The sequence below is a fragment of the Pygoscelis adeliae genome, unplaced genomic scaffold, assembly GCF_000699105.1.
Source record: "Pygoscelis adeliae isolate BGI_AS28 unplaced genomic scaffold, ASM69910v1 Scaffold206, whole genome shotgun sequence".
NCBI lineage: Eukaryota > Metazoa > Chordata > Aves > Sphenisciformes > Spheniscidae > Pygoscelis > Pygoscelis adeliae.
The window spans coordinates 524,403-536,490 of record NW_008825052.1 but is presented as its reverse complement, the minus strand read 5'-3'; the positions used below and the strand labels follow the sequence as shown (position 1 = coordinate 536,490).

The following is a 12,088-nucleotide window of genomic DNA, read 5'->3' as shown; positions in this document are numbered from 1 at the left end:
CGCGCCGCCCCCCCGGGCGCCCCCCTTGGACACCATCGGGCAAGCCGTGCTCCGCCGTAGCGAGACCATCGCTCCCGTGGCAGAGCCGCCTACCCGGGCCGCCGATGGGCTCCTGGTTCCCGCCGCCCGCGACGGGCTGAGCGAGGTGCTGGCCCGCCTGCTCATGCTCTCCAAGCGCTGCCCCTTCCCCGACGTGAGGGAGAAGAGCGAGGCGATCCTCAGCGAGGTGCAGGTAAGCGCGGCGGACCCCAGCCCCTCGGGGCTCTGCCGTCCCCGTCCCACGCAGGGTACCCTCGACTTTAACCTGTGGAACGGGGTGGGCATCTGACCCCGGCCGGCCGGATTTATTCGTGCAGTAATACATGCTAAATGTTTCCACCTTTTTGCGAAGCAACATTTGGAAAAGCGTTATTAAAAGGCAGGGAAAAAAGCGTCAAGTTTTTGAGCGCGATCCGGGGAGAGGATTTAGTGGTGAATGGCTGGAAAGTAGCTGATCGTTGGGGCATCCCGAAGGAAGTGCTAAAGTGACAACTTTAATGCTCTAGTTTTGGTCTGTATGACCAGTACTGTGGTATTACCAGTTTGCTTTAATACAAAAGCAGGAAAGATTTGGGTATAAACAGTCAGGGCTGCCAATTAAAAATATAAATCGGTATGGGAAGTTTTTGAGCTCTTAAGAGCTGCATGAGCTTCAAGACTATTAAAGCACAGCCTGTCAAAATTCCCTTTTTGTTGTTTATTGGTAAATAGTTTCTCCACTGGCATCGGTAAGATCCAAAGTATTTTTTATAGCTCATAGGTGGTCTAGCCAATAAAGGATTACATTTACTGACCTTTTATGCTAACGAAAATAAATGTTACTTTGTACTCTTCCACTGTTGCAGTCTAATTATAGTTACTCGCATTGCAATTCTCTTGCTCACCTAGAGTTTTTGTGCAGGTCTTGAAATTCTGATGCAGGGCTTTAGCAGCACTGCTAAAAATACTACTTGCTGCAGAGTAGGAAAAGGAAATTCAGGTATTTCTTTTAATCACAAGTGAATACATAGAGCTGTGCTTGGAGTTAGCTGCCTGATTCCCGCTATTGTGCTTTTTCTCCCTGAACATTAACAGGTTTAATATAGGGGAATCTAGGGGAAAAAATAATAATATATATATGTAAACATTATATATACACACACTATAATATATACAATACACGCATGTATTAAATATAAGACATTATTATATATATATAAAAATACACATATATATGTATTTTAAAGGAACTTGTATATGGATTCATTTTTGCTCTGTCCTACTTTGAAGTGGTTCAGAGAAATTCTGGGTCTGGATTACTGAAGCTGAGAGGGGCTCTGTATATTTTGTCTAACTTCTCAATAGTGTGCAATGTGATAAATACAGTATAATTTAATTTATTTTATATAGTTTGGGCTGTATGGGGCATTTTTCTCAAAGCAGATTTTGCCAATAGAAGCTACAAATATGACATACAGTCTATGTGAAAGGCTTGACAGCTATACTGCTTTTCTTTAAAAACTCAAACCAATGAAACAAAAAAAAAAAACCCCACCAGCCACAACTTCTCCGATTAAGTTTTCAACTTGAATATTCGCCTTTGCATCAGTATCTTCCCTGTTAAAGATTCAAATGAGAAGTGGGCCCATTACTAGTGAGAATGATGAGTCACTGGAACAGGCTGCTAAGGGAAGACTTGCTTTTATCAGGCACAAGTTATCAGAGTCTATTCAAAGGCCAAACAGGTGGTCTTGGAGGAGGTCAGACTACATGATTTGATGACTCCCTTTTAGGTTTTTATATATGAAGTTACAGGCATGTTCAACTATTAGTCTTGTTTAGAAACTTTGTTACTAGCTTTTTTAAATAGGCCAAAAAGTTCCAGCAGAAAATAAGTCCATCTTGATACAGCAAGGGCAAGTTCAAATCCCATGGTCATAGCTGACTTGATTAATAAAAATAGATGTAAAAGATATCATAGATATGAAACCAATTGTATACACACAAGCTGCAGTAAAGGTTTAACAAGAAGTTAAGTGAAATAAAATCAAATACTACATTACTTTAAGAAAATCTTTAAAAGCTGTTTCTGTAACTTTTCTTCTTAAGGAGTAGATCTAGGAGAGAAGTATTCTATATTCTATGAATATAGAGTGGCAAGTCTTAGTTCTTATGACTGTACTCATAAATGACAATTTTCATTGTAATCTTTGGGTCCACATTTGTGGAAGAAATAATCTAATCCAAGTATTCCATTTTGGATGCTGCCGACTATTGTCAGGCATGAAATGGTTTTCTGTTGATTTCATGGCCAAGAGGAATTTTATTCAAATCTCTGCAATGAAGATGGCAGATAAAGCAAACTATTACATTAAATATAATTATCCCATAGAACTCATAGCTTTCAGCAATTATTCTAAACGCGAGTAGCTTAGTAACATTATAAAAATGTGAAATCCTATTCAGAACAGTATCAGCACTTAAAGGACTCACTTGTGTTACTTTATCTCCCTGTTTTGGGATATGAAACTATCTTTCTTTAAGTCCACAGCAATATGTACTATTATTCTGTCTAAACCTTATTCTCTGCCAAGTTGTTAAAGGACACAGAGCCCAGGGCAGGAAGAGGCAACTTTGAACCCAAACATTCTCCTGGGAACTGGTGCTGCCCTCCTTCTCTCTCCTGTGGGATGGTCCAACTCAGACCAGTAGTCTGAGCCTGGACTGATTCCGCGCCCCCCCCATGAAATGGACAATTGTAAAATGTGCTTTCTTCATCTTTCTGCCCTGCATCCAGGATAGGTCAGTGAGGAAATCAAAGATTTGAATTTTCCATGTGGTCTGATAGCTATTTCTTTCTGAGGCTAGTGCCCTCTTGCCTGTTGGGGTAATCAGCAAATATTTAGGCATGAGCAACTATGCTGCTGGTGTTTTTGCAGCTTTGTGTCTGAAGCAAGTTGGTAGAATGCATTATATGGCTGGTGTAAGCTGCAGGCTTGGCAGCAGCCTGTGTCAGCATGCCATCCCTCTGAGCCTGCCTTTGTTATCGTCGTCTCTTTTTTTTTTCTGGAGAAAAATTCCTCTGAAATATGGTGGAATCTTAAGTGTGCAACTTTCTTCTTTGCTATTAATAAATATTAATAAATAGTATTGCCTGTATCAGAATTCTAAAAATAAATTATTACTTAATGTAAATTCCTGTTGATTTGACTTATATTCAGAATAATGAGTTCCTTATTGCAGACTGTATATATTTATATATATAAAAATATATATTGTTTTAGCCTAAGAGAATATATCTAATTTCTCATTTAGATTAGACAAGTTGTTTTTGTAAGAGTTATTACAAAGACAGTATCAGCAAGCTAGTCCTCTTTTTTCTAATTAAGACTTTCTTGCTTTTATTAATAAAAGCAAGGTTGCTAAAGTCACTTTGACCAAATATATATACTTTTAATTATTTAAAGATATTTCAATTGCAATGCTTTAACCAAGTGAAAAGAGTTTGAATGTTTGTGTATGAAAATATTTGATGAGTGGTTTTTGAGATAAAACCCCAAATATATCATAGCTTTTTGATAACTTCTTGCATATGTGGTATTTTGCACCTATTTAAAGCGTATTGCTTAGGACCTTGCAGAATAGCGGGTCATTCCACCTAGTATGCTACGTGTCTGTACACCAATACAAATATATGGGGAATGAACAGCAATGGAAAGTCTTAACACGTGATCTTTAAAAGTATTCTGCCCAGCCTCTATCAGATCAATTAGATGTATGTGACTAGAATATAAATATAAGGTGTACATCAGTAGCTGGAGAAGAATCATTGAAAGTATGAGATTTGCTAGTTAAAATCTCTCATAACCATACAATGTCTTTTGGTAAAGACTGAGCAGAACTTACTGCTTTGCTGAGGTATGTAAATTCATAAAAATAGTATTTTAGATTAACAAAGAGAATGCCTAGATGGGAGGCAGGTTCTGCAGGAGTGACCAAAGATGTTAGCCTACATAGGATAGAAGATGACAGAACAGCAGAATAAAACCCACAAATGTCAAAAAGCTTATAATTTGGCACGTAAAGGTTGATCGGGGGGCAAACATAAGGAAGAAAGAAAGTGGTCTCAGCCTCTTTGAGAAGTAATGTCATAGTACCAAACACTTTCATTGAAGGGGAAAATTAATAATGAAAAAAGAACTTTGCTCCCTATTTGATGTCTTCATTGATGTAAACACAAGAAACAAACAGAAAATGGGAAACTATGTTGCTGAAGATGCACACAAAGTGCATGAAGATGCATGAACAAAACTGGGACAATCAAATACATAATGAAGTGTAGCTAAAAGGGATATTGGAAGAAAGCAAGAAATAAAAGATCCACAGATTAATGGATTAACAGGTAATGCTGAGGTGATTGAAATGTTCTCTGAAATGGTTAATTCAGCCAGTGTAGTTAATAGCCATGACAAAAGCGTAAATAGTACTGATCCTAGAGTAGGGGGGGAAAAAAACTGTAGGCTGCTTGGATAAGCAACAGATTTTCAACCTGGTAGGGCCTGATGAAATTCATTCTGAGGTGCTAAAAAAACCCACTAGCTGAAGCAATCTCAGGCCTGATAATGGAGGGAAGTAGTAGACCCAAAGAATAATGGTGCATACCTCTTCAGTATGAGCTAAGCGGGATGGGATGAAGAGGAAACTGGTGGATTTTAACTTTAGTTCAAAGAAAAAATACTGGAGCAGTGATGAAACGCATTTTTAGCACCTAGAAAAAGAAGTTGAGCAACAGCCAAAACACATAAATTATTTTAAATCCAGCATTTCTGCTTCTTTTACGATAGAGTAACAGGCTTTGTGGTGCAGAGATATGCTAGAATGTTAATATGTTGATATATTGGAGTCCTCAATATTCACATGATATTCTCATTAACAAGCTAGGGAATTATGATCTAGAAACTGCTGTGCAGTGAGTAAAATTAGCTGGAAGACCATCCCCAGAAGGTAAACAAGGTCAGGTAGCAAGTACTCAGTACAGATCCTACAAGGTCCTGTCCAGCACGATCTTGATTAACAAAGTTTTGCGCTTGTTGAATTGCAGATTGCAAGCTGGGAGGGAGAGTAGAAATACCGGAGAGCAGCCATGGAATTTAAAATTATGTTAATAGTTAATGGGAGCATGTATTATATCTTCTAGACCTCTGATTTTTTTTAGGAAGGAAGTTTGGAGAAATTGGTGGTGGTACAGTCAGCTAAAAAGGAGTCCAAGACAGTATGTTCCCAAATAAATGGGGGACAGAGGGGATGAAAAGACTGCTGCAAAGAGGAAGGAAACATGAGCTAGAATGAATGATTGGTTGATCTAGATTCCAGCAAGACTTTGGTTACATACTGGGGGAAAACTTCAAGAATTAGGATAGTAAAGCAATGGCATAGACTATCCAGTGATGTTCATCACTAGAACTCTTTGTCTAAACTGTTCTTAAACACCAGGTAGGAATGATACGCTTACTTGATCTCTCCCTGGGAAAGGCAGAACACTGCTAACTGGATGATTTTTCCTTCCAGGCTCTTTTTTCTGTTTTGTGTTGGTAACTGCTTGGAGGGACGTACCCTCCAAGTGCTTTCCCTTTGATCTTGAAGACCATATTTACCAGATATGTAGCACTGGAACTTGTGGTCTGGAACCTCTGTCTCATACTGAAAAGCAGCAGGTGGGCTTGGGAGGACTTTAAGTACTTCCTTGTTTTCTTAGGCCTACAGCTCTAGTGGATAAATGTAACAGTCTCATAGTTTGCACAGAGGGCTGTATGGCACATAAACGAGATGGGTCATGTCAGCAACCAAATACATAACCTCTTGTATTACAACCTTTGGCCACTGCCTGGGACCTAGGCTTGCTTGGCAGGTGACATGGAATGGAATACCCTTACCTTGCCAAATCCTGGCAAAATACTTGTATGGATTTAAATTAAATGAGCATCCAGAAAGGATGGGAAGACCTAGTCACAGCCAGAGCAGGCATCCTGTCCTCTTCTTCCACCACAGTGTGTGTGACAAATAAAGCCTCTGCCAGGACAGGAGGTAGTAGTTTCCCTGTGTACGTCCATAAAGGATAAAATAGGAGTTACTTTTCTGTTTCACTGCTAGATTTTTCTCACAATAGAGTTCACTGTCTCTTTGCTTTGTGTATGCACCACGTCTGAGCTCTGTGGTGCATGCTTCTTAAGAGTAGTAAGAGTGAAACTGAAATATGCTCCTTGCTCTCAAATGGTTTATCCTGATGACTCTGCTATTACAGGAGACTGGCTAACTTTCCAAATCTTTAATGTGCTTTTGGTGTAATCTTTGATACGTGACTTCATAACTGTCTTCAGTCTTTTTAGCCTTCCTGCACAACAGAAGTAACTTTCTTTAGTGGACTTTGAAATCTGTAGCTAGGCAGATCTGTTAAGTTGTGGGATTTTTTTGATCCGAGTTAATTTGACTGTGTCTTAGTACATGATAATGATGTTCCCCTGTGATGCTTACTGTTGGTTAGTCACCATGGAAAGGTCTCTCAGATGAAATTTATACTCTGTTCAAGCCTACAAATTTAAATATAGTATCCTCACTGGTGGTGGTGAATCTGATCCATCTGGAAGCTGACTAGTCTATTGCACAATGCCAATACCCAAATCTGTTTGTGTTTCCCATAGTACTCATATGTAAAGTGAATGAAAACATCCTTTTTGTTTGTGAGTTCACTTCAGAGCAAAAGTATGTTCTGTCTCTTGCAGCCATTAGGTGGAATGGGTTTAATTATGTATTGTAGGGTGCTCCCTTCAAAAGTCACATGTCACTGCCAGATTGCTAGTTTAGAAAACGTTTGTCTGTTAGGGTTTTTTTTTTTGTGGCATTCAGATACTCTTGCTCTTCTCAATATTGGGAGAGATACTGAAGTAATGACATGATGCACTTAAATGATTAGTCTTATTTACAGCTTCTGCTAGCCTACAGAAAGAACTGTACCTCTGCAGCATTTATTGTAAACATGTTCTGATGATGGGTCTGTATCATGTGTGTGGTGAGGCTGGCTGGAGAAGTTAAGGGAGAAGACTTAATCTTGACATGTCAGGGAATGTTCTGAGCAGGGGTGTGAACATTTTTTTTTTAAAAACTTAAATTGTCAACAGTCCTTAGATTGCCTTGTCTGACTGCTCCCTCCTTCAGCCTACTTGCCTGCTTTCTGAAGGCTTCAGTCTGTTTGTTGAGGGAGACGAGGGGAAATTTTCTTTTGTCAAGCTTGTCAGCTGCAGAATTGCCTGACCCTGAGAATGTCTTTCGTTGGAATAAAGAGTTGTTTGAAAACAGTGGAGGTTCTCAAAGTGATGTAAAGTAGGATATCTGGGTCACTTCAAACGCTGTTTCTGTGTTTGGAGCCTTTCCATAATTTTCCATGCTAGCTGTATGCCATTTTTCTTGTATGGAAATGAGCTTTGCTTAGTCAACTTTTTCTTACAATTCTTTGGGATAACTCGATCTGTAAATTTGTGGGTTTACGTGATTCTGCTGAATTGATTTTTTCAGGACGTCATAACTAGAATTTTTTTTCAAAAGAAGTGAAGAGTGAAGCACACATTTGATAACGTTGGCTTGGTTGATTTTTATTTTTTGACTGCACTGAAATGCTTTAAACTGAAGAAATCGAACACAAACATTTCATCATCTCTTATTATTTACTAATGAGGTAAACAACTGTAGGGTGTGCATTGGTGACTTATATAAAAAAAGGTTTGTTGCCTGATTTTTTTTTTTCCATAGGAGCTAATATCTAGAGATCTGTAGAAACCAGAAATGCTTCCGCTTGAATGCATTTGTAAATAACAGCATCTGTTCTCCTGATCTAGCAGTTCCTATGTCTGTTGTATTTTTTATTTTTTTTTGCTTCTGCTTCTATTTCGAGAGGTAGTTCTAGAAGCTGGCTGTTCTTTTAACCTCATAGCTGGAGATGATCCTTTCCAGTCTACACTCATGTATTCTAGTGTCAACTTAGTCCTTTGTCTTAAATTATTTTTCTCACTCTGATACTAATGGTGTATGGGTAGCAGTGATCCTTCCCCTCTCTGCATTGATTTTGTTAAAAGTTCTGCTCTGCTTTAAGTTGCCAAAAAGCCAACTTATTTCTATTAAAAAAAAAAACAAACAAAACTTATAATTTGTTTTCCCCATTTGGTATGTAAATAACTGTCTTCATTTTGGGGTGTTGGCATGCATTTGGATCCTTTTTGCTCGCATATGGAGAAATTTTATGCATCTTGAGGAGATGCTCAATCAGAGTGAAAAGCACTAAGAATTTGGAAAGGTTTAGAAATTAGCATATGATATGCAAAGTATTAAGTAAAAAAAAAAAGGCATGTACTCTTAGGTTATGTAAAATAATACATCTTCCATTAGCTTGACCAAAGTACATTTTTTTTAAAAGAAAATTACATTGTCTCACTGTAACAAGTGCAAAGTGAGCACTGAAGAAATACTTGCTGTTTTGTCATCTTATTCTTGACTTTTTCTTCAGGTCAGGGTTTCTCCTTTTAAAATAAACATAGTGGAAAAGCACTGAATATACCATTGTGGGACAGAAAAATAGTTTTGAAAGCTTGAATATATTTTCCTGTGGATACTGAGTGTTTAAATTTCCAAAAATATGGTTCGCTGTCAGTATGGTTTTCTATTCCAGTAAGTTGTTTACAGTTTAACAGGGGAGCGGGGGAGGGGGGGGAAGCTTAGTGCTCTCTCCAGAAATCAAGTGAAACATGGAAATCTTCACTTGGACCTACATACATGAATTAAATCCAAAAAGTTAAGTGGTGGTTTTTCTCTTGTTTACCACTTTCTTGATGTTTCCAATGACTTTGACTTTACTTTTTTTTTTCTTTGTGTTTTCTCCTGGAAAGCTTAGGTTAGATCGCTGCCAAAAGTTGGGTTGGGAAGGTGAACTGGTTTAGTTCTATTTAAACCTAGTAAACAATTAACCATTTTCTTTACTCCAGCTTTATATAGAAACCAAACTTGTTCTTTCAAGTCATTTTGGGTCAAAAGTATCACCCAGTGTTGTGTACTAGTGCCTGAATATTACCCCAAAATACCTCGGGCTGGTATTTTAAAAACAGAGGTGATGCTAGACAGCATACTGCTACTTATGGCATGTAATCGGATGTAAGTCTTCCTTCTGTGTAACTACAAGAACTTACTCTCAATCCAGGCATTGTGCTAAAGGAAAGCACAGTGCTTCTGAAAACAGGTGGTGGTTTTTTTACAATTTCTAATTAATTTACAGTAACTTTTCTTCACTTTTTTATGCTTTCTGGAGTCAGCAATAAGATTTTTCTCAGTTGCAGGTGTTTCCTGGCAAGTCCTTTGTCTACCTAAATATCTGACTGGCTCTGCGAGCCTAAGTTTCGACACTCAAGGTGTAACAACCTCTTAGTTAAATTTTCCTCCCTGGGATATTCTTGCTTGCTATTGAATTGTTTTTAAACAGCTGTTCTTACGAAACAGGTATTTTAGTTAAGGATTCCTTAACTCCTAGAGAGTAAACATGGAATAATATGATATTTGTTCAAAGAGGAACAAACTTGAAAATGGAAACTTGTTTAAAGGTCTAAAGCCTTTCCTGTGTGGTGGTGTTTTGTTTTGAAGGAGGAGGGGAACCTCTTTTCTGAAAGATTTTTTTCCATTGCAGCTTGTTGCTGAGCCTCCACTGTTTCTGGTGTTTTGGTGCAACAAAACTTCTAGCTTTAAAATGTAGCCTGTTTGCCAACAGCACATTCCACTCAGATTAAACTGTTTATTTGGATTTTCCATTTATTTAGATTTTAGTTCTAATCTAGATTTGCACTGATTTCCATATAGAAGAAAGACTGAAGAGAGGAAAAAGCTTTTCTTAAACTTTCTATTTCTCTGAGTTTCCAATCACTGCTGGGTGCAAACTTATGTCTGTTTAACAGTACTAAATAATTGGCAGCTGCAATGCACTTAGTGTTTTCTGGAGCTCATCATGTTATGAAGATAAGGCTTATCAGGACAAGATTGCTTTCGATATTTGCCCTAACTTCATATGCGTCCATTCTGTCCTTCCAACTTGTGTTACAGAAAAGGCTTTGGAAGCATTGTAACTTTACCTAGATTACTTTTTTCTTTTTAAACAGGTATGTTTGTAACAGTTGCTTATATTTACCTAGAAATTAATGTATAAATAGTGTTCTATAACAGAAGTTTAATTCTGACATTTTTATTGCTACTGTTCTGTTCCAGGACACAGGAAAAGAAGCCAAATGGAAATGTTTTTGTCTGGCTTTTAGAAGGCATATTGGTATCTTGGCTTCTAGTGTTCTGCTTTTCTAACTATTCAGAACGTGGCAACTCTGCTTGCCTGATGCTGTCTGGAATCTGTGGGAGGAAGAGTATGTGTGAATTGAGAAGGTGTGGTGGGTTGACCCTGGCTGAACACCAGGTGCCTACCAAAGCTGCTCTATCACTCCCCCTCCTCAGCTGGACAAGGGAGAGAAAATATAACGAAAGGCTTGTGGGTCGAGATAAGGACAGGGAGATCACTCGGCAATTACCGTCATGAGCAAACACACTCGACTTTGGGAAATTAGTTTATTACCAATCAAATCAAAGTAGGGTAATGAGAAATAAAATCAAACCTTAAAAACACCTTCCCCCCCACCCCTCCCTTCTTCCCAGGCTTAACTTTACTCTTGATTTTCTCTACCTACTCCCTGCCAGTGGTGCAGGGGAATGCAGAATAGGGGTTGTGGTCAGTTCATCACACGTTGTCTCTGCCGCTCCTTCCTCCTCAGGGGGAGGACTCCTCACACTCTTCCCCTGCTCCAGCATGGGGTCCCTCCCATGAGAGACAGTTCTGCATGAAATTCTCCAACATGAGTCCTTCCCACAGGCTACAGTTCTTCATGAACTGCTCCAGGTGGGTCCCTTCCACAGTGTGCAGTCCTTCAGGAACAGACTGCTCCAGCGTGGTCCCCCATGAGGTCACAAGTCCTGCCAGCAAACCTGCTCCAGTGTGGGCTCCTCTCTCCACGGGTCCACAGGTCCTGCCAGGAGCCTGCTCCAGCACAGGCTTCCCATGGGGTCACAGCCTCCTTCAGGCGCATCCACCTGCTCTGGTGTGGGGTCCTCCACAGGCTGTAGGTGGATATCTGCTCCAGCGTTAACCTCTGTGGGCTGCAGGGGGATAGCCTGCCTCATCGTGGTCTTCACTATGGGCTGCAGTGGAATCTGCTCTGGTGCCTGGAGCACCTCCTCCCCCTCCTTCTTCACTGACCTTGGTGTCTACAGAGTTGTTTCTCTCACATTCTCACTCTTCTCTTCAGCTGCAGTTGCACAGGTTTGGGTTTTTTTTCCTTTTCTTAAATATGTTATCCCAGAGGCACTACTGTCGCTGATGGGCTCGGCCTTGGCCAGCGACAGGTCTGTCTTGGAGCCGGCTGGCGTTGGCCCTATCGGACATAGGGGGAGCTTCTAGCAGCTTCTCACAGAAGCCACCCCTGTAGCCCTTCCACTACCAAAACCTTGCCATGCAAACCCTATACAGAAGGTCAAATGTTGCTTCTCTTTCTTTCATTACTTGGTGTCAGGTCTTTCTGTTAAAGGATTCAAGTTTTTGGGTGAGGTTTCGCTAGGAATGAAAGCTGTTTTTTAACACAGAAGATACTTTTTGTATTGCACAATGTAAAATATCTTGAAATTTTAGATTCTAAAGGTAGTAGTTAACTCCTTATAGCTTATGCATTAAGTGAATACCTGATACTGAAGCATAGACTGTTTTGTGGGTTTTTTTCTACTTCTTAGAGTTAGCTAGTATGTTTGCTCACACTGCTAAAAGAGACTTGGGGGAAGTACAGTCTTCATACACTCTGAATTCGGGGTGCAAATCATTACTTACTGCTCAGGGCAGTGGAAAATACGGCTGCTTCGTGGTGCTTCCAGTGCAAAAATTAATTCTGTAGTGATAGGCCGTGGTGTGCATCCCATCTTACACCTATGTTACTCCTCTCAAAGCCAGAGG

The 12,088-nt window shown here is 39.6% G+C and overlaps 1 protein-coding gene across 1 annotated transcript in view; it reads left to right on the top strand.

The window, feature by feature from the left end:
• Positions 1-22: 22 nt before the first annotated feature.
• The window catches only part of SESN1 (sestrin 1), an 84,387-nt gene continuing 72,321 nt past the window's right edge, over positions 23-12,088 (top strand). The window contains exon 1 of the mRNA XM_009326399.1: positions 23-232. Within this exon, the coding sequence (XP_009324674.1) occupies positions 164-232 (69 nt within the window). The 5' untranslated portion in view covers positions 23-163. The remainder of the gene's footprint in view (positions 233-12,088) is intronic.